At 38.5% G+C, this 24,170-nt stretch overlaps 1 protein-coding gene across 1 annotated transcript in view; it reads right to left on the bottom strand.

The window, feature by feature from the left end:
• Window positions 1-19,822, bottom strand: part of LOC124859318 (protein bicaudal C homolog 1-like) — an 89,582-nt gene extending 69,760 nt beyond the window's left edge. Inside the window, exon 1 of the mRNA XM_047352055.1 lies at window positions 19,376-19,822. Coding sequence (XP_047208011.1) covers window positions 19,376-19,574 — 199 coding nt within the window. The 5' untranslated portion in view covers window positions 19,575-19,822. The remainder of the gene's footprint in view (window positions 1-19,375) is intronic.
• Window positions 19,823-24,170: the final 4,348 nt, after the last annotated feature.

Below are 24,170 nucleotides of genomic sequence, written 5' to 3'. Positions count from 1 at the left end.
AGATAGTGGCCCAAATTTTCATCCAGTGCATTCCTAATTTCTATGGCTTCCAGCCTGGCTTATGTCATGAGCACATTGTGTAGTCTGCAGAGTTCTTACACAATTGAAAAAAGGCTGATACACAACAGTGTGACAGTTATTTTAGGAAAGCAGCATACTTAATGTTTATTTGTGCACACCCTCCACTCCAGTTTGACTAAGGTATTTTAATTTCCATCATTTAATATATGTTGGCTCAAAGTTTTGCCAGTATCTTGCATTAGAAAAGGATTTTTACAAGTACAGTTGTACTCAATACTAAAAAGCAAAGAGAAGTAAAAGTGCAACAACTTAATAATTAAACACAAAACTGCTTCTAAAGTAATTGCTGCACTAACAATACTAAGTCTATTAAAAAAGCTCAATGTAAGCCACCACTTAATGAGACCATCTGCTAACATTGCATAGCAAATGACAACTTTGATTAAAGTAAATCCACAGAAAGATTTCCTAAAGTGAAATAGACACAGACAAAAACAAAGCTCAAAAACCACACCCGACTAAAATATAAACTGTTTGGTGATTGTCATATTTTCACAACAGCTATCAAATATCCTTCCCTCCTGTGAGGATAACAGCTCATAAACATGATTAATCAGGCAAAGCAAAACACATTTAACTTGCATATCAGCCATAAATCTGTCCAAATGAAAGTCCAAGCAGATTCAAAAACTATTGTACCCATTACTTCTCTAAACCTTCACCTTCTTAATCTAAAATGGCAAGCAGAGACAAAGTTTGATACAACAAAGGGCTGCATAATACTTCTGTCAAGATTGTATAAGCAATTTCATATGGTGACATCCATACTCAAATTACACCAATCATGCAAAGTACAGATCATACATGTGCGTTTACATACTGCTGGGTGATCTAGGCAGCCCTTTTCAACTGTTTGTACAGGAGAGATCACACAATGAAGTTTATGTATTGGTAACTGAACACTTGACCGCAACAGGACTGTTTTCATTACGCATGCAATCATAACGCATTGAGAAATATTAATATGACCCATAACTTACTTTGTTAAAAAACAACAAACATACAAAAACATGAGAAATGACTTAACATTTACAGGTAGGATTAACTCCACATCTTAAAATAACAATTTCAAGTGTGAAGCACTTAATCATATCAAAGCTTAATACGTACGATGCAGGAACATCGTAACTCACATTTTTTACTAGCTACTAGCAACTAGCAATCAGCATTAATCCACTCATAATGCATGTGGTGAAAATTCACAATTGTTTATTTTCTTCATATGCCTTCCTGCTTTCTGATTTGTTAACAGATTTGTAAAAAATTTATGCAATGTAAAACAGCACTTTTTGATTTGTGCAAGACAACAAAGGTTAGACGACAGTCGCTCCTTACCACTCTTATTACAGAAAACAAAGGGGAGTCTATCCATTGAGAATTATTCAAACTGTCAAAAGCATTAAATATTTTGACTCCTTTACATGGACTGTAATCTGTAGATTTAAAATTGGTAAGCTGTGAAATCACTACCCTTCATGTTCAAATTAAATTAAAACTTGCATCTGGCAACACAACAACCTAGTTGTAGCTTCATGATGACTCTACCAGAACACAATGATGACCTTTTACAAACATCACCAAATATATTACTGGTTTAAAATACCTAGATTGCTAGTACTCCTATATTATTTGCTTAAATTTATTATAGCCCAACCTTCTTTTAGTTTTTTTGGTGATATAGAGAATGTGTCAATAAAAATGCGATAACAATAAATTGGTGATGTATTGCGCAGAAACTTTGTATTACCGGTTGCTGATAAAAGAACTGGTACCAGTGACACCCTGAAGTCAGCTCTTGACCCATTGTATATTTTTAAATGGGTCCTGCTTTTTAGGAGGCCCTACACAACGTTTAGTTTGAAAATTGTAGCATGATTTTTTACAACACTGAAGAAAATGCAACATTTTAAAGTAGAAGAGGTGAGCACATGGCTTGCATTGTGTCCTGGCAGAAACTCCACAATGAGACCGGAAAACATCAACTTGGTTATAATAATAAAGAGAATAATAAAAATCAGGAAAAGAGGCCTGGCCAATGCTGTCTTAACAGTTCAGGCATGACAGAAGGAAACTGAGAATGGTTTCTAAGCAATTTGTTATCACTGTTTTAAAAGCAGAACAGATATCGCCTGATCTTACCTTACAAAATGTACCAGCATGTAACCCAGGCTATTACAGATGTGTCTGCATCCACACATAGAGGAACACTATTTTGAATCTAATCTAAATCTAATCCAGAAGGCTTTTTCTGTCTTTTTTTAAATGCTGAAGCTCACGCAGAGAACGAGCTGAACAAAACTGTATAAATGTCAGAAGACCAAGACGATGACCACCAGGGTCTTTCAATAGTTAACAAAGGAATCATACATCATAAGGAATTATGTTAAAGTCTTGCTCACTGTTACAACATATTTATTGTGTTACTTATGATGATATTTCAGTACACTATGCCATTGATAAATGTGGTATTAAGAAAAGACAGCAACGAGCATCGGGTGCTTTTCTGAGTGTTTTACGGGCAATAATTGATTTCCACAACTTACTTCTGCTGTAAAAGGCCAGTGCCCCCTGCCCTCCCCACCATAAATTACAGATGTGGAAAACATCTGAATTCAATTGTCTGCATGTTCACTTGAATGCTTTTAATGTTCATGAAAAAAAAACAAAAAAAAAAAACAGACAATCCAACTGATAGCGTTTCACCTGGCTGCTTTTCCACTGAAAGGGCTGTTCTCATTCATCCAGACTACACGTCTTCCTTCGCTAACAGAATGTTTCTACAAGTGTATGACCTTGTGGCCGACAGGTAGTTGGCAGTAATGGGATTGAAAGCTAAATGAAAACAGATAATTCTGTATCCCAGTGAGCTGTTCTGGGATACTTTATTTATGTTGGCACCTTAACTGCAGATTCCAGCACCTGAGACACCTTTCAGCTGTTTCTACATGGCAGCAGTGCTATCTATTCACCCATTCATGACTGATGCAGCTAAAAGAGAAACAGTTGCCTGGTTTCTATAATCTTTCATATCAGTGCTGCCAGAGAAGCTTTCTACGTTTTCAACACAGATGTTTTGTTTTTGTAGGCAAAAAATAAAAAAACTAGTAATATTCTGCCAATTAATCTTTTAATCTACATTCCTTAATGCAACTCTTAGTCTAAAAATAGGTTCAGGGCTTTTTGGGTTAGAGCAACAGATCACATTTCTAACACATAATAAAATACTGTCCCTTTTCTGTATATCCCGCCTCTTTCCCTTTGACTGCTAGAGATAAAGTTAAGGGATAGGTCACCCTATATTTGTTTTACCATACCAGTAATTTAAAATAATTAAATTTAAACATCAAGTGTACAAAACACACACCGAAGGAGGTTTTTGTGACTTTGAACATAGCATGGTTGTAGGCGCTGGACCGTCTGTTCTATCTGAAAAACTGGTGCATTGATTTGCTTAGATTTTCCCATGCAACCACATTTTGGGTTTAATCCGAAAAAGATAAAATAACCAGCGATGTCTTGTTGAAATCAGAGGTCAGACGGGAATGAGCCAACACTAGATCGGCACTAAATCAAATAACCAACTTTAAAACATATGGGCTAGAGAAGAAGAAGAGCATACCAGATGTGACTCCTGAGAGCTTTAAACAGCTAACTGAACCTAAAATTTAGGGAGACTCACCAAAGTTGGGCAAAAAGATTAGAAAATATCATCTCGTCTGATAAGTCTTGATATCAGCTGCAACACCCAAAGTTTCTGCTAGGGTTTGGCATAAACAATATGAAAGCATAGATTCATTCTGCCTTGTATCAGCAGTTCACGCCAGTGCCAGTGAAATGGTTTTCCTTGGTATCCTTTGCACCCCTTAGTACCTACCGGGCATTATTTATACATCGCAGCCAAATTGTTGCAGACCATAGCCATGCCTTTATGACCAGGGTACCCATCTTCTGATGGAAACATCCAGCAAGCTCAGATAATCTTAATCCAGTTTCTTGAACATGAAAATGTCTCGATACAGGGGTCTCCACACTCAACAGATCTCTGTCCAATTGGCCACCTTTTGGATTTGGTAGAACAGGAGATTGGTATTCAGGGTGCGCAGCTGATAAATCAGTGTAATGCTATCCTGTCAATATGGAGTAACTTTACAATGTTATTATTTACTGAACTGTGATTTAATCCAAGGGCTGCACGGTGGCGCAGTTGGTAGCACTGTTGCCTTGCAGCAAGAAGGTCCTGGGTTCAATTCCCAGCCTGGGGTATTTCTGCATGGAGTTTGCATGTTCTCCCTGTGCATGTGTGGGTTCTCACCGGGTACTCCAGCTTCCTCCCACAGTCCAAAGACATGCCTGTTAGGTTAATCGGTCACTCTAAATTGACCTTAGGTGTATGAGTGTGTGCATGGTTGTTTGTGTGTTGCCCTGCGATGGACTGGCGACTTGTCCAGGGTGTACCCTGCCTCTTGCCCATTGACTGCTGGAGATAGGCACCAGCTCCCTGTGACCCACTATGGAATAAGTGGTAGAAAATGACTGACTGACTGATTTAATCCAAATAGGAAACATTATCAGAAAACTAAGTACACCCCAAAAACCTTAGATATGCACAAAATGTAAAACAATAGAATTTCAAAGGGTTGTAGTTTATTTTTACCATGACTGTAGGCACTAGCCCCAAGCAACTCTAAACAGGATTCAGTGAGTACAGAAAATGGTCCGGGTTTATACAAAACTTAACTTACAGATATTATTTTAACATAGTTTACCCTTTTGGGTATCTTATGAGATGGTGAGTGGAGTCCAGTTGCTTTCACAAATAAGTACAATTATGGTAAAAACTACTGTAGGTAGACAGTATACCTACCAAAATGTTGTTTCTCTTCTTAACAGGCCTTATCTACCATTAGCTTCACAAAATCTGGAAAAAAAATAAAAATCTATTCCTGTTTTTTCTATAGATGTATATAACTTCACATGTAGCTGCAGTCCTCTATAAACTCACATTTTGCTCCAACTTTTCATGTAGAGTAGTTGGGCTAACATTGGCATGGTTTTCATGACACAGAGGGATTTTTTAAAGAGGACATAAAGGGTTGCAACAACAGGACATAAACCATCACTACAGTGAAGTTGTTTTTATGTTTTCTGTCCACATTTTTATCCCTTTCAGGGTGTTTCCATTAAACATTCAATGTAAGCTTAAAGTTGATGCTGAAACTAAAAGGTGAATGATATCAGACAACACGAGCTACAATTGTTTTTGTGTAACTTTTATGCTCTGTGTTGCTTTAGTACGTTTAGGATCTTCTTATTATGAATATTTTTGCAGTTAATTTTGACGTCATTGTTACCTATCAGTGCAGCATAGGAGTTACAGGGTTTTGTTAGGAATTTCAGAGATACGGGGGACCAGACTTTTTTCTACAACAAAGCTCAAAAACATATCCAGAGTACTGCAGCCGAAGCCTAAATCAGGATTGGGCATCTAGAGCAACGAGTCAATCTGACTTTGCAAATATATTATGCTACCTCTAATAGACAGCTGATTATTGACTTTACTGGCTTGTAAATATTCCTTTAGTCTAGTGTAAAATTATACAATTCCAATGAGAATTTAAACAAGTAAATAACTCAGAAATCAGAAAAACACCACAGCTGAATTTTTGAAAAATACGCCCTGATGCTTTGATATTACAATCACTTAAGCTCAAAGACCAGCTCATACCCAAAGCTGTCGTCATATTTTTGTGTAGCCCAGAAGTTGTTGTCTGTTCCCAAACAGATCCTCTTTTCTCCAACTTTCTCCAGGGTTGCCAAGCAACTATGCTATAAAACAAATTTACTAAGTGCCAGATGTTCCTGTCTGACAAAGACGAAAGCCTACCGGGAAAACTAGCCTCACTGACTCTAAGGTCACAACGATGGGGAGTCTAAAGATAAAAAGAAAACAGACAGTGGCCTGATTCTATGACAACAGTTTCATTAAGAAACCTAATTAACAGCATGTTTCATAAAGCCACATTCTTGTTTGAAATAGGATGATGCAGATAAGGAAATAAGATGTTGTTTGGGTCATCTTCTTCTCCTTTATCTGCCTGTGTAAGCTCTGCCAAAGCATTACATAATGCTGAACATTCTGGAGCCTGGTATCTCTAATAGATCCCCCACGGAGAAAAGGCAGTCGGCTTCATTTGACAGGCTGAGAGTTGCTTGATAAACATTTCACTGTACTATTAGGAAATCACTGACATTCACATACCTTTTATTACAGGGCAGAAAACCTGTCTTTTAAAGACTAGACAGATCTGTAGAGGGTTATTTTTATGGGGTTGTTTTGTTCTATCACTGGACTCGATCACTCAACCTCTGAGTATATGAACTAATATGCTTATTGGGGATCGCTTGCGTGGAATAATACAGATTTCCAAACTCATTTAAGGTTTTGGGAAGTTTCTCTCTTTATAATTAGATTTCCTTTTTGTTCCCCACCCACTCTTTTTTATAATTTGAGTGGAAAATGTTCCGGCAATGGCTGGGACTAGGTTTAAGAGGTGCACACATGAAACGGTTTCTCTATAATCGAGGCAAGTGGAGAAAGGCAGATTGTTCTTGTTATGAGGAGAGAAAACAACAAACCAAAACCCAAGGTTATCCACACATAAACATTAAAAATTGATCCTGAGGAGGGGTTAAAGGCTGGCTGGTTTAGATGTGTTGGTGTGGGTACTCGTTGCACTTGTGTTATGTGTGGGGAACATAAAGAGTGAAACATTTTCTAAAATAGCAGCCGCAAACCAGACAGAATGTAAATCTGTGCTTTGAAAAAGGTTGATGAAAAAGGAGTTTGAGGGCCATAGAAAAACAAGTATTCATTTCAGCCCATTTACAGCTCCAGCAGCAAAAGAAATGGGTCACGGCACTTCAGCTCTACTTGGAATGTTGAAATGGCACTCCTGGTTTTATTTTTTTGAGTAATGAAATACAGGTTTTTCTGTCGAGTGAAGCTCAATTATATTACATATTACTGAAAGCCTCATCATGCCCAGGATGAAGGAATTTGATGCATAAGCAAAGTTAAATAAAATTGTTTAATTGTATCAACATGTTTTAGAAAGAGAAAGAGTGAGAAAGGAGAGGTGGCAAGACGCAAAACGGCAAAGCCAACTAAAGAATAGAATCAGGATTTAAAATGTACCTTTAATGTAAATGCTGAATGCTGTTAACTCTTTTTGACCTTAATGATTACTGAGAGTTCTAAACAGACAAACTTGGCTACAGAAAAATATCTGCTGTCAAAGTACATAACATTTATTTGAAGCAACAAGCACTGGACTCACATTAACATAGGCATCTCAAACCAAAGCTAACATCCAGTCCACTCTACTGTTCGCTTAAACGCAAAGCCTGAGTGACGTAAATTTGTCATCCACTCCTGCCTACTAGTGTCCACCAGGACTTTCCACAGACATACATGAGCAGCCCTGAGTTTAGTGACTGCCCAGACTGTGCAGCATCAACAACTATAAAACTCCAATTTAAAGGGTGGAGCCAAACACAGAGCGCTTAAAGAAAACCAGAACTCAGATCATGAGTAGAACAAACAACATGTGTTTTTAAGAAATGTACAAATTAAGAGGTACACTGTTTTGTGGTATGAGTCCTACCAAACATATCACATAGGCCAAAGAAGGTCCTTTCTCTATCTGAGGAATTATTGAGAAAGCCATTTGAATGCTATGAACAGGAAACTTACTGTATCTAACACAAAGAGTAGGATGAATTGTTTTTTGGATCCTCATCAATTCATGAAACCAAAAATGAGGTCAAACACTTGTGCTATGTAAGCTCCGATTTGTACTTAAGAAAAATTGTATTTGTACCGCCATCAGTTTAAAAACGACCTGCATTTTCAAGTGACCACCATGGTCTACCAAACCGGGTGCCAGAAACAAGAAGCAGATCACAAACCACTGACATCATTTTTGTTTGAATCGGATTGGATCTTATGGGTATGTGTGGGTGGGTGGGTGTGGAGGAAGAAGAGGGCAATTTACTAACCCATAGAGATTTCTCAGTGCCCTAGCTAAAAGCTGGCTGGTTAAAAAATGGGTGAACAAAACCCAAATGGATACAGGTAAAACATAAAACACCCACAGTGGACAATCAGACAATATTTAAACACTTATTTTCTTTTCCCACAAATGTAATCATTTTGTTTATGACTTGAGGTAGAGGCTGCACCAGTTAGTCCCTAAGTCACAGCAAATACAAAAAGCGTAAACAGAGTTTAAACAGAGTGTAATGAAGCATGTACTGCTATTCTGATTAATACCCCAAATCAAATGCAATCATTACATCCAGTTAAAAAATGAAAATATTCCAAGTTTCTTTCTCTATATTTTTGTTATTTGTTGGTGAGTTTGTTATAGAGATAATTAGTGTCTAAGCAATTCTACAACTTGGCTTTGTTCACTGATGGTACATGAAAAGGAACTCATCTGATCGGTTCAATCAAGACATTTACCCAGACTGTGATTTGTCATTGTATAATAAAATGAAGCCAACTCCATCTTGTTTTCGCCAAATGAGGGGAAAAAAACATTGTTCAATTATTAAAAAAATATGTAATATCCTTTTTGGAATCTGAAACTATACATATATAAAGTATTAAAGCACAGTCACATCTATAACACTTATTCTGCATAAAATTCAATCAGGATGTGGTATACAAATCACAGTACTTCTAAACGACAGATGATTTTCAGATCTAGACATAAGACAGGGATTTTCCTTTCTGTTGCTGGCCTGCTCTCTTGTTTTCCATTCTTTGCAATGTTTCAGTCCAACAGTAATCTGCTGGTGGATTCTTTTCAAGTTCCCAGCTTTTCCATCTTTACTTTCACTTTAAGCTCCTCACTTATGAAAAAAGTACCACATGATATCTACCAAACCCAAAAACAACAACAAAAAAACTTCCAAAGCCTATTCAATCAAGGAAATAATGATGTACATAATAAAATACATGTTGCAATGTGCAGCTGTGTTAGGGTTATTGATCTACATAACTTCTATACTACTGTATGAGAATGTTAAATGAGTATTGTGTTTTAGTATCAGACAAAGACCAAAGTGGGTTCGGTGAAAGCTGGAACAGCATAGCAGTGAACCTTCACTGTTGAGAAATAAAGGGGAGAAGGAGAAAAACATTAAAGGCCAGCAGAACATTCCCCAAAAGACACTCACTTCCTGTCTGTGATTCTTACTCAGCACCAGGGGTGGGAGGAGGCTGAGGCCATCATTGTGTATTGGTGGAAATCCAAAAGAAGTAATTCTTTTAATAATAAGAAAAAGTAAAAGACTGACTATTGGGTTTGGGTGCTAACAGTACTAAGGTAAAACAGGGTATTAAAAAAGCAGGGATGTTTCTTAAAATATTGTCATTAAAAACTACTAGAAGTTCAATGTTTGTCATGCAAAGATATTGAAGGCAGATTCTACAGGCTTTTATTTTTTTACCACTATAAATCCTACAGTGTAGCAATATTGTATACCCAACATTGATTGACTGCAATTGGTGTAATTTACAGGTGTATAGAGTCACTTTATCATGATGACGCTAACAGTTTGTTTGTTCCTTTGAGAACTACCCAGGTGTTATTATTATTGGCATTAACCTGTTTACGGTGCCTTGATAAAATGTTAATAACCCTTGAACTTCTTCACATTCTGCCATGCTGTATTATCAAACTGATAGGCCAATTCAACCTGTCACCTCTGTGTAATTTATTCCTCAGATTTAGGCCTCAGATTTGTAAGAGAACATTAATAAACAAACAAACAGCATAATAAAGAACAAGGAACACAGCAGACAAGTCAAGGACACATTTGTGGAAAAGTTAAAGGCAAGGTCAGGTTATAAAACAATTTCTCAGGATTTTAACATCTTACAGACCACTGTTCAATCCATCAGCCGAAAATAGAAAGAGTATGACACAACTGTCCTACTGAGCTGACAGGTCGGACAAATAGAGCATTAATCACAGCAGCAGCCAAGAGGACCATTGTAGCTGTGGAGAAGCTGGAGAGATCCACAGCTTAGTTGGAACAATCTTTGACAGGACTAATATCAGCCATGCCCACCACAAAATTGGCATTAATGGAAGAGTATTAAGAAGAAAGCAACAAGTCCTGGTTGCAATTTGCCACAAGCCATGTGGCAACCAACAAACATATGAGAAGATGCTCTGTTCAGATAACATAGGAACATAACCTTTTGGATAACATGCCAAACACTATGTGGAAAACTAACGATGCATATTACCCTGAATATACCATCTCCGCAGTGAAACGTGGTGGTGTCAGCATCATACTGTCGGGGTGCATTTCTTCAGCAAGGACTTAGAAACTGGTCGGATGGAAAAGATGGAGCTAAATACAGGAAGGTTTTAGAAGAAAACCTTTTAGAGGGGACTGCACAGTGGCACAATTGGTAGCACTGTTGCCTTGCAAAAAAAAGGTCCTGGGTTCGACTCCTTTTCTACATGGAGTTTGCATGTTCTCCCCGTGCATGCGTGGGTTCTTACCGGGTACTTTGGCTTCCTCCCACAGTTCAAAGACATCCCTGTTAGGTTAATTGGTCACTATAAATTGCCCTTAGGTGTATGAATGAGTGTGTGCATGGTTGTTTGTGTGTTGCCCTGCGATGGACTGGCAATCTGTCCAGGGTGTACCCTGCCTCTCGCCCGTAGATTGCTGGAGATAGGCACCAGCTTCCCCGCAACCCACTATGGAATAAATGGTAGAAAATGACTGACTGACTGACCTTTTAGAGGCTGCTAAAATCTTGAGACTGGGGAAGAGATTTTCCTTTCAGCAGAACAACCCTAAACGTACCGTACAGCCAAAGCTACGGGAAGGAAGTTCATATGTTGGAATGGCCCAGTCAAAGTCCGGATATTTCTTAAAACCTATTTAGCAACTCTCTTCCATTTCGCAATTATGCACTACTTTTTCAAAAAATACTTTGAATTGTGTTTGTGTGAGTTAATTATACAACATCACAAGCCTGTCTAGGAAGATGGCATAATGGTATACCCAATATATTTTGGGTGTACATTTTAGGACATCCTCAAGTCACAGGAAAACATCCTCAGACATCAGACTTCTGACTAAAAGGACCCAGAAAAAGGATTATCACAAAAAGTCTGCTCTGCCTTTTTCACTGTACTTTTGTTGTGTTACACAGAGAAAAGGGAGAGCAACTTAAGCTCACAGTGGTGTTGTTAAGAGCCTGAACAGTTCTTTAGTGATGTCATTGACCTTACCTTCTGCCACTGTCGCACGTTGATGACATATTTGCGTCACCAGAGACAGGTTTTGTATCTCTGAGGCACAACCATCTGAGACCTTTTGTCAGAAGCCTGAGGTCATTTGATCTGATGTTTGAGGATGTTTTCCTGACACCTGAGGATGTCCTAAAATGTACACCATCCTACAGACATAGGTCAGAATGAAAAAAAACATTCTTGCAGTCTTTAAAAAGGAACTACTAATTACTGCCCCTCTTGTTTCCATTTTGAAAGAAAGCTAACCTATGATAGGCAGTGGTTTAGAGGGGGAAAGCAAATTAGTTAAATGAGGAAAATGATTCACTTAGCCTAATTGTGGGTTGTTGTCACCGTTTCGCAGCAAACATGTTGTTACGATGTGTGCACACACTGTCCCACCAGGAGCCTAAGCTTAATCACAAACACCACTGAACTATTATTACCAGCCTGTGCAAAGAAACCCAGAACCAATGCCAATACAAATACAGAGAAGAACTCAGAGGTTATGTGTGAGTTTTTTTAATATCATTGTTTTGGAGGAAATGCTATTAATTTCCCACACTCTCTTTTAATCTTTTCATAATGAATGTAAAAAAAACATAACAGAAACACTCTCGCCCACAAGCATCAAACCATCTTTTTAGCTTTCTACCCTGTGTAAAGGTTTCCAAGGCATCAACTGGGGAGCTCTGATCCAGTGTGCCAAAAGTACAACCGTAAACCCAGAGAACATTCAGGGTGAGATTTAGTTGTCACTTCACCCTCTACTTACTGATCTAAATCCTTGGAAACCCAAGTCACTGCCATTTTTGTAGATGCTAAACTTATGCTGAGCGACTAATAACTTCCATGTTCTTCTGAAGTAAATGACGCCTCAACAGGGAGAATAGCTGTTTACGTGAGTAGGCTGGGGTTTAAGTCCAGTGTCCAGAGTTATTCTACTTACACCCATTTTATTCACCAGAACTCACACACTTCCATGACGCTCAACTCTGACCTTTCACTTTTATACACCAGTTTTTGCGCATTTTAGCCATTCAATATGGGTCAGAATGACACTGCCATGATTTAGTAACATTCAGTAAAAAAAAGTCTTAGTATCATGATATTTAAGCAGAAAGATTTTAAGACACAAATGTAAACGATCGAATTTCTTTTATTTACATCAGAATAGGAACAGTTATTCTCCATGCCGCCAAATAATGACATATTTACTATTACAAACTATGTGTACCTTTTATTTGCTAGTATTTGGTTTTAATACACAGATTTAAGCAAATGTTACAATAGAAGACTGCTTAATTTAGCAGAACACTATACACTTTAAGTAATTCTGCCCTTTATAGGGCAAGCCAAGTATAATTAATTGATATTAGCTGGTTAATTAGTTTAACTATCTGCTCAGGTAGCAAACCTATAATATGCTGCTTAACAGATATGCTGCTTGTATCTTGTTACCACTAGTTTTAAAACAGCACTACCTTAATAAGAGCGATGGCTGGCATGCATTTAGTTTCCATGGTATGACTACTCATGTTTTACAAAAACTGAACTATTTCCAATTGTAATCATTGGAAAGTGTAGTAGCCTTCTTTCTGCCAGCTGGCCAGCAGTGTGCAGCAATAGATGAGGGAGGGGCAGTGCTTCATTACTCTTCTCTCCAAATACTTGGACAAACATTTCCCTTGAGCACTATCTTTGGCATGTCTGGCATGTTATAACTTACTTTAAACCATAGGAGGAGTATGGCCAAAGATTTTAGCAAGTATGAAACTGTAGTTTTTCAAAACTTTGATACTGGTACTGGCCTAGGCCTTGTCGTGCATATCTGGGTTTTTCTTTGATTACTCCAGTTTCCTCCTAACCGCCCACCCCCTCAAGAAATCTCGACATGTAGTAAATTATTAAACATCTGTACATGTTCACACATTACCAATTTACTGCTGTGTTTTTGATTATTTCAATGGTTACATAATTGTAAAAATGCAGAAATCTTACAAGTAATTTAATTGTATATCACATTGGGCACTCTTATTTCCATTACTTGTACTTCCCATCTCTGTTTGGGCCAGTTGACTCACTTGCAAAATATGTTCTTATAATGACCTCGGATTAAAACCACATTACATTGCAGCAGGCTATGAGCAAAACGGAGAAAATCAGTTTGAAATCGTCAATTGTCACAGCAGGTACAAACAAATTGCAAAAATATTAAATGGAGAGGGGATGAAATGACTCCTAGTAGAAAAATCACACTATACTTGGATTGAATTTGCTTATGGACCATATATATCCATATGAAATGCACAACAGCTGAGGAACACAAGCTAAAGTATAATGTTTTAGTTGTTACACACTTTAAGAACAGCAAGACCTATTTTCTGTCTATTTCGTCTGGATATATAAATATGACTGTGTCAACAGTGAGTTTAAAGATCATATTTGCAATTATGTAAATTTTAACACCCATTGATGGGTGTTAAAAGAACCTCATAGCTGTATGATTTGGCATAAAAGGAACTTTCTAAATAGCAGATCCTATAATCAATGACTGCAAAACAAATCTTTCAGATTCCATAAACAGCTTCTGAAACCAGTTCAGCTTATATCAACCTTAGTCTTTTTTTTTTTTATCATGTTCTTCACAATCCAGTTTGCCTTTTTTAGATCAAATGTTAATTGAACTACATCCAAGATAAACGTACATTAGTGGTTAACACTAAAGCTTATTAGTGTCTTATTTAGGACAAAGCTAATACATAGGGAACAATTCAGCCGTGTTTATAGAAATATATGATTTAAGTGTCACTTCCCTGTTTGGCAAAACAGTAGATAAGTTAACACTTAGTATAAATGTTAATTTCATTTATGGAAGTGTGTACCTTTGATTCAGTCGAGCAACTATTTTAATAATTGCTTATCTCCGGTGTGTCACTGTGTGCTTCTATGTGTGCCTGTCAATTTGCTGCTGATACAACTAAATAGTAATACTGAGGGGCAAATACAGAATCATTCTGGGATTTTCTAGGGTTTGCTTTGAACATAAAATTTTTTTCCTGTCCATCTGCCTTATTGGGAAAGTTTCTCCGCTTTAGACCTTGCTTCGTCGCCTAAAAAGAGTGGCGTTTGTGTTTTCTTCCTGATGTACGTGTCATGTTAGCAAACTTTAAACTTCCAAAAGCAGCTCATTGTGTTGATCAGGTGAAGGTTTCGGCAAATTTCGATTTTTGACGCAAATTAGTACCTTTCAATATTCTTATTTTTTGTGTGTTGATTATATCAAAATATCAATTATTTTGACAACTCTAGTCCTGTATTTAACCCTATCCATCTTTCCATAAACTCTGACCAAATTCATTGTCCTTGTTGAACTAATGTATTTCCACAGCATAATGCTACCACCACTATGGTTCACGATGTGGATGGTTTGTTCAGGGTGATGTGGAATGTTAGTTTATCTGCCACACAGTGTTTGGTATGAAGCCCAAACAGTTCCAGTTTTGGTTTTCTTATTGTCAATCTTCCATAAGAGCCAATTTATTAAATAGAAGTTTTATAATTGTCTTGTTGACAGATTCTACTATCAAATTATACATTGCTGCAGCTCCTCCAAAGTCACCATGGGTCTCTTGGCTGCTTCTCTTAACAATACTGTACAAGCCTGTATGCTTAGATGGACTGCCAAGTCTTGATAGGTTTACAGTGGCGCCATACCATTTCCATTTACAGAGGAATGAATGAACTTTGGTAAATGATTTTATAATCTAATCCTGCTTTAAAACTTTAACCCTGATCTGTCTGAAACACTCACAGAACAGCTGTATTTATTAGAAATGTACAATATATTGAAAAGCAACTGTCACTTCAATATCAGTCAGTCAGTCATTTTCTACCACTTATTCCATAGTGGGTCGCGGGGGAGCTGGTGCCTATCTCCAGCAGTCGACGGGCGAGAGGCAGGGTACACCCTGGACAGGTCGCCAGTCCATCGCAGGGCAACACACAAACAACCAAGCACACACTCATTCATACACCTAAGGGCAATTTAGAGTGACCAATTAACCTAACAGGGATGTCTTTGGACTGTGGGAGGAAGCTGGAGTACCCGGTGAGAACCCACGCATGCACGGGGAGAACATGCAAAATCCATGCAGAAAGACCCCAGACTGGTAATCGAACCCAGGACCTTCTTGCTGCAAGGCAACAGTGCTACCAACTGCACCACCGCAGCCCCCACTTCAATATCAATGTGTGCAATATCGCAATCTCAAAGAACTGCTCGGATGTAATATTTTGAAGATCATGCAATCAAACTGTGCATGCCAATAATATACTGGGCCTCCTTAATGGAGCTGAGATAATGCCCTTGATGCCTGATTTAGTATTAGGTTACAGAGCTGCTCAAGGTCAAAGGGAGAAGTCAAAATGGTTGAAAAAAAGAAAAGGCTAAAGAAAGTGTGGGTTAATTGCAACAACAGCATTGAAGTTTTATGTTTTCTTTATTTATACGGAGATTAACTTACAAACAGATGGACTATATTTCCTACTTACAGTATGTGATTCTGAAGGCAGTTGGTAACACTGGATTTTATTTAGGAGTAGCAGAGTATATGTGCAAGATGCATCCTGAAAACCATGCATCCTTTTTCTTCCACTAACAACTATGCGCTAATTTGAGTAAATCCATTACATAAAAAACATACAAATTAATCATATTTAATAACAATTACAGAGAAAATATTATCTTGTCATCTGGTTCAAACATTTATGAAACTTTTGTTTTTTTCAATTATTTACTAACATGGCAGAGGTTTCCAAAGCCCCATTGTTTTAAGATTGCAATTTTCAGCAGAGTTTCACCATTCACAGTAGCATTTTAATATTCTATAATTCCAAACCAGATGGTCACTGTGGCTCAAAAAAAGCAAACTTTTGCAGACAGACTACCTGGATGTGGCCCATAGTTTGAATTATTGCTGTGTGGGGCGTGATTACAGCATAATGCCCTTTGGCTCGTTCTCGAAGGTCAAGTTGCAGTTAATTTTCAAAAAGACAAAGCAGCATTGCAGCCATTCTAACCGTGGATATAAAAATATACTGGTGTTCTCATTAAATGCTTTCAATTATGGTCCAAACTCTGGTCTTACCACATCCAAATGTATGTCCTATCCAATGAAAGCACAGGCAGATGTTACAGAACTCTGACTTAAATGGATGAGGCTGAAGATTTGTTAAGATCTGAATTTACAGATGTTAGCACAGAGCAAAAAAATAAGAGTTTCTGACCCTGCAGTTTTTTTGCAGTTACTAATAAACCAGTTGCAAAACTCAACACTGTTCTACTGCATAGCATCTATTGACATGTAACCATAGTGCACATACATAAACACCAGATTTTCTTAAATGCAGCAAGGGGTCAAAGGTTCCTGAGGCTTCAATCCACCAGGCAGACCAGTGTCTGAAGCAAACCAGACGTTTCCACTTTGCATCCAAACTGCAATGTCAACGCAAGCCGTGTCAGCCATGATGTCATAAAAATTAGATTGCGAAAAAGACGTCAGCAAAAAAAAAAATAAAAAAAAATCAAGAAGCCAAACTGACAGACTGATGAGATTAACCCAAACAGCTACATCACGTTACATTCACAGATGCAAAACTGCACAAACAGATATGTTTGGGTAAGCTGGCGTGACATGGCGCATGGTATGTCCGGAGGACTCCAACTCGGGGCCGGCCCCTGCTTAAGTTGTTTTCCTGGAAGAGTTCGAGATGACATGGAGCTTTAAGGAATGTACCGAGCAGCGAGGCAGCGACCAGGACATTCTTGAGAGGAGCCACATGTGTGCATGCACACATCTGTCTGTGTGTGCCTGTGTTCAGGTTGAGACCAGCTGCTTTCCAAAACATCATGATATATTAGAACACCATTACAATTTACTGATAACATTCTTAAACCAGATTACACAGAATAAGTTTTAAAACAAGTGAAACGTGGTAACATCTGAAATTTTCAATGTTTTATATTCTAAAAAACTTTTGTAAGAAAATAGCTTTGAACGCAGTTTAACTGTATTCCTTTGAAACTGACAGACTCCAACTCACCCAACCTAATGCTTCAATAAGGCACACCCCTGTGTTTTTAAATTATTGACAAAATCAACTCAGCCTTTCCTGTAAGGGATCTGCTTACCGTCGCAAAAGGATTGTTAAAGAGTCACAGCCTGCCTTATTGCTAAACATGAATGGGTCCGTTATCAGTATCAAGATATATGCCAAGGTTTTAAGATGTTGCTGTTTCAAAACTGCAAAAATGATCTTCTCTATTGTTCCTACAGTCCTTTAAAGGAGATGCACGAGAAAGAGCGACAGTGAGTCTGTAGAACAGTATACGCTAATGCCCCTTCCTCAAGTGTTGATGTCTACTGTCACTCAACTGGTTGACAGAAGGCGACAACACTTTTCCCATGCTTACAAGAAAGAAAAAAAAATAATCTATACGTATTCCTCTTGAGAAAAACCTGGGTAGTTATGGTGTGTTAACTAATTAAAACATGGTGATGGCAGCATCATGCTGTGGGGATGCCTATTACTCTTATGAATGCAGCATTATTTTAAGGCAAGCACTAGCAGACTAAGAGAACCATATCTGTTAAACAGCTGACTGCAGGCCAGCTACCCAACTAAACAGAAAGACTAATTGACCAAATAATAGAAGCTTATTACACTTCTGCAACTCTGTAGCAGAAACACAATACGGTATAATATTGTGCAGAACAAGCACTAGAAAGCTACTCCTAAATTTAGCAGGAACATTTGTGCTTAACTATGTTTTTTGAAATAAAAAAATTATTAAAATATGATATAAAGAATTATAACTGTGAGCAATACTAAAAAATCATAAAACTGCGTTATTTTTGTTTTTTTTGAATACTGCAATGATGTAACTCGTTGTGATTAACCCAGGTTGTCCTCACTTCTCTTCCCATCAACATACTGCCTCTACTACTCTCCTTGGGCTTTAGCATCTCAGTCACTACAATCTACATGAGAAGGGAGCATAAAAGACAGTGAAGATCAATATAACTGCCCAAATAGTTTACAAGCAAGCAGCTTTAATGCATGGTCTTGCAGTTTTTGCCTACTAGATTATGCTTTCAACCAGTACAATGCATTGCAATTTGGCTTATGTTTATACTGCAACATAAGACGATCACAATGCAAAAAGAAGGTTTGTTGTTTTAGTCTTAAATATGTCACTGAAATACTGTTGGAGATTTCAGCATAAATAGCATGGTTTTTACTCAAGGTTATTATACTGCGGCATTCTCAAACTGGCCCATTCCCATTGCTAAAACAAGCATTATTCGTACCTGGAGTTCAGCAGGAATCAGTTATGTTTTAAGCCATAATAAAGAACGTCAGTACTGGCAATATAGCTGGTTTAAAAGTTGAAAACTTTGAGATGAGCCAAACCTGTTGCATCAGATGTTTGTATGTGCATATTTCAGCTGAAAAGTAAGTAAACTAAATGTTAAGGTCAATTTCAGTTTAGTCTACAAAGACTCACAGAGGCAAACAGGAGCTTGTGTGGCGTCACCTTGTGGTCAGAGCATGTAACTGCGGCTACAACTAAGAAATTTTAACCACTATCCATTGACATAAGGCAAAAAAATAGAATTTCCTTTAATCTTTTTGCTACTTTTATGCATTGGCGTTAAAACACATTGTATCATATGGAAGCTCATAGTTAATTGTCTATTCTTAATTGCTAATTGATTGTTGCTGATAACGCACAAGAAACTTTTTTAATTTTCTACCAAATGTTATCTAGACAAACTAACATGTCCGTCACTCAGCCATAGAAAGAGTCGCGGAGTTTCTGTCTAATAAATAAATGAAACGTGGTCATGATTAAAGGCAGAAAATATTAACATCACTTGAGTTCTTTTTTTTTTTTTTATACTTACCTAACAACATGATTTCCAGCTTCTTACGGTCCACACGGAACCTCTCCTCGGTCCACTCCGGGTCTGGCAGCGGATGGGGCCCGCTGAGGTCCTCCTCTGATCCCGGGAGAGGAGAGTCGGTGCTGCGCTCGCTGTTGGAGCCCTGGTCCGACTGCTGCTGCAGCAAGTATCCGCTCAGAGTGTCGCACTGGGCAGCCATGGCGCTGCGCGGCAACTTTCTCCAGGGGCCACAGCGATTAGACTATTAAAGTTAGATAAAAATAAAAAAAAAACACTCTAACTTTTTTAATTCCGTCACTTCGAGGCGTCGTGCGTACTCATTGTAGTGCAGTCGATATTTTTTATTATTATATTTTTTTCCTCCACGGTTACTTCAAACCCCTTCCCCATTGGACAGACTTCTAAAAATAGGCAGCAGCAGCAGCTCAGAGATCCGCTCGCTGTAGTTCCTCTCTCTGCAGAGTTAACGGAACCTCTACCAGGACACATACCAACCAGCTCCTCGGGAAAGTTTCACGTGTCAGACTCCTCCCACTAACGTTTAGAACATCGACTTGCCCCAGGGTTACTAGGAAGGTCTCCAAACTTTTTCTGGGTCCGAGAAAGGCGCTGGATTTCTTTTGTTTTATGTTCCTGGGTGAGCATCTTCATGCATCATTTGAAACAGCGATTACAGCCACTTTTACACCAAAGAACAGTGCATTTAGAAGTTTTAGATAAAAAAAGAAACCTTCTTGAATCCTACAGGGGACCAATACAGGATGGAAACTAATGACAAACTTGGAGAAAGCCATCTTTGAAATAAAACAATGCAAATGATTTACAATGTGATATTGTAATCTTATAAGACATAATTAAATCTAAACACACATGCAACTTTATTAGGTACATCTTGCTATTCCTTGGGTCCCATCTGCCTCACTTGAAATTGTGGTCCTATTGACATGATAGCATCATACATTTGCTGCTGATTTACCAACTGCACTTTCACGATGTGACCCCATGTTCCACCACCTCCCAAAGGCGCTATATTGGATTGAGATCTGGTGACTGCTGAGGCCATTGGAGTACAGTGAACTCCTTGTCATTTTCAAGAATCCGGTTCGAGATATTTTCAGCTTGATCTCAGGATGCAAAAAAAAGATGGGTAGGCTACTGTGGTCATAAAGGGATGGACATGGTCAATAGCAATACTCAGGTTGGGTGTGGTGTTTAAGCAAGGTTTAATCGTTTTAAGGGGCCCAAAGTGTGCCACAAAAATATCATCATGGCATTACACTACCACCACCAGCCTGAACCATTGATTCAAGTAGTATGGATCCATGTCTTTATATTGTTTATGCAAAATCTTGACTTACATCTGAAAATTGCTGCTTCAAATTGAGACTCATTTTACCAGGCAGTGTTTATCCAATTTTGGTGAGCTTAAGTACATTTTGGCCCTACTTTCCTTTTCTTAGCTAACATGAATGGTGCGCTCTTGTGCTGCCCATCTGCTCCAAGCTCAACGTATTGTGCGTTGAGAGATGGTATTCTGCATAGCCTGGTTATAACACATGGTTATTTTAGCTATTATTGCCTATCTCTTTTCGTAAACTATTCGGGCCAATCTCCTCTTACATCAATAAGGAACTTTTGTCCACACAACTGCCACCAACTGGATATTTTCTCTCATCTGGACCTTTCCCTGTAAACCAAAGACATGGTTCGTGGGTTAAAATCCCAGTAGGTCAGCAATCTCCTTTCTTCCTCATTTTGATGCTTGGTGTGAGCCGTCTTCACCATGTCTAGTTGCTAAGGTCTTTATGACCAATAATGAAGACCATAATCTGACGGCTAGAGTCTTAGCATGTTGCCTCCGCTTTCTCATTTCAGTTCTGGCTTATATACAATATAGCTCTGCATCATTCAGATAGCTGTAAGTAAAGAAATGGAGAATGTACCAGAGGCAGCTGAATCTTGACCTTTGAGGTTGGTTGGTTTCTAACTAAAACCTAAATACACAAAGGATGCATTGTCTGCAATTCTGGTCAGATGTTTACATACACTTATCACAGTCATGAATCTAATTAATTTGGGGCTTTTTAATGATGCATTTGAAACGTTCTATTACACGGTGGAACGATTATGCGACATAAACTTCTAAGATGAATTTAAAAAGGTTTAAATTTATTGTAGACTTTTTCTAATCCACACAGGGACATGTCATGCATACAAACCCAATCCAACTTGGATAAACATTACTTAGCATGTTGCAAAAAAATCTCATGCCACCAACAAGTTTCTTGCATAATCCTGGCCAGACATTTTTACTACTCTAAACTGGTAATGCTTTTTTAAATTGGTTGGCTTCCTGGCACAGATTCAGCTTTAGATGTAGTACATCAATTTTCAAGAAGACTGAGGTCAGGGCATTCTAGAAGTTTAATGTTAACCTGCTTTATCCATTCCAAAATCACTTTGGTCACTGCTGGACCACCCACCTGTATGAAGATTTTCAATTATCTAGCTGTTGCTTTGAGTTGAAGTTAAATAATTTGGAGGTAGTTCTACTTCTTCATTATTTTATCCAGTTTGTGACATATGCAGTATCACTGGCAGCTAAACAGACCCTTACCATGATTCAACCACCACAATGTTAAAGTGTTCTTAGGTTTAAAAGTCTCACCTTGGTTCCACCAACCATACTTTTTAGTTTTTTGGACCAAAGAGCTTAATCTTTGTTTTCTCTGACCATAAACATTTTCTCCAGAAGGCCTCTGGTTTGGCCATGTTGGCAGTTTTTAAACTTCAGTCAAGCTTTTAGGTTTCAATTTTGGAGCAGGGACTTATTTCTTTTTTGGCTCCCTGTCGGTCCATGGTGATGTCAAACTTGTTTTGGTGTGACACTGGAATCAGACTTCAGACGTGTTGGTTCCAGAACATCCTAACCTATTTCCTTTCATCTGAGGGTAACAGTTTGGCTCAGATGGTTGAAACCTGGACACAGTTGAGTGTTCCAGCTGGACAAACATCCCAAACACACCAAAACGAGCTAAATCAGTCTTACGTTAAATTACTGGAATAGCCCAGACACTCTTGAAACTGTATTGACTATTCTTAAATTTAAATGAACTCGACCAATTCTGCCAAGAAGAGCGAAGAAATATCAAGCCAAAACATTCAGATGTTCACAAAAAGCATGTAGTTTTTGCCAAATGCTAAGGGATATTTACCCAAATAATATTGGGGGTGCATGTTTATCTTTGAGACTGTATGTGAAACTTCGACCTGCAAAGCTTGTGTAACCAGCTGTAAAGAAAATGTCACTGAACATGTCAATTGCATCAATCATCATTATTGCACCAGAGAATAAAAAAAAAAAAGAACTTAAATAAATTATATTAGTCCCAATGAGGAGTTTATGTAAATGTAAGAGAGTTGTATATACACTGCTCCAAAAATGACAAGAATACTTAGAAAACATATGAGATTTCAATTGGAAATACAATCATGCCAGATATCCATATTGATATGGAATGGGTAATGTGTTAGGAACAAAAGGATGTCATATTATTTGATGAAAATTATCAACCCCCAGAGGGCATAATCCAAAGTCATTGAGAAATGTAAACTGAAGAACTGATGCAGCAGGCTAGTCTAATGTCACTGCAGTAACTCAAAATGGTACTTAGTAGTTTGTATGGACCCCACGTGCTTTCATGCATGCCTGACAATGTCAGGGCATGCTCCGTATGAGATGACGGATGGTCTCCTGGGGTATCTTATCCCAGATCTTGACCAGGGCATCACTGAGCTGGACCGTCTGAGATGCAGCCTGGTGGCATCAGATGGACCTAAAGATGATGTCTCAGAGATGTTCTGTTGGATTTAGGTCAGAGGAGCGTGAAGGTCAGTCAGTGGTATCAATTCCTCCATCCTCTAGGAACTGACTGCCTTCTCTTGTCACATGAGGCAGAGAATTATCATGCACCAGGAGGAACCCAGGACCCACTGCACCAGCGAAGGGTTTAACAGTGGGTCTAAGGATTTCACCCTGAAACCTAATGGCAGTCAGGTGCTACCATTTATCCTGTACAGGTCCATGCGTCCCTCCATTGATTTGCCTCCTAATACAAACACTGACCCACCATCAAATCGATTAATCTTTTCAGTGTTGAAGGCAGCATAACGTTCAATGCAGCTTCTACAGACCTTTTCACATGAGTCACATGAGCTCAGAATGAACCTGTGAAAAGAACATCTGTGAAAAGAACAGGGAGTCAGTGCTTTCAGTGTTTTCTGGCAAATGCCAGTCGAGCTCCATGATGTCAGGCAGTGAGCGCAGGGCCTACCAGGGGACATTGGGCCCTCAGGCCACCCTCATGAAGTCTGTCTCTAATGGTTTGGACAGAGATATTCATGCCAGTGGCCCACTGGAGGTCACTTTTAGGGCTCTGGCAATACTATTTTGTACCTCCTTGCACAAAAGAGCAGATATCGCTCCTGCTGATGGGTTAAGGAACTCTGATGACTCTGTCCAGCTCTCCTAAACTAACTACCCGTCTTCTGGCATCTCCCCCACACTCTTGACTGTGGTGGGAGACACAGCAAATCTTTGGGCAATGGCATGTATTGATGTGGTGATCCTGGTGGAGTTGGACTGCTTGTGCAACCTCCATAGGGTCCAGGAATTGCCTCATGCTACCAGTAGTGAGACTGACCCTGATCAAATGCAGAACTACTGAAAACCAGTCAAAAAGAAACAAGGGAAAAAATATTTTAGGTATCCACTTGTAAAACCATTCCTGTTTTT

This window comes from Girardinichthys multiradiatus, chromosome 22, assembly GCF_021462225.1.
Source record: "Girardinichthys multiradiatus isolate DD_20200921_A chromosome 22, DD_fGirMul_XY1, whole genome shotgun sequence".
Classification (NCBI taxonomy): domain Eukaryota; kingdom Metazoa; phylum Chordata; class Actinopteri; order Cyprinodontiformes; family Goodeidae; genus Girardinichthys; species Girardinichthys multiradiatus.
Note: the sequence above shows the minus strand (reverse complement) of the source record. Positions and strands in the feature narration are given on the sequence as shown.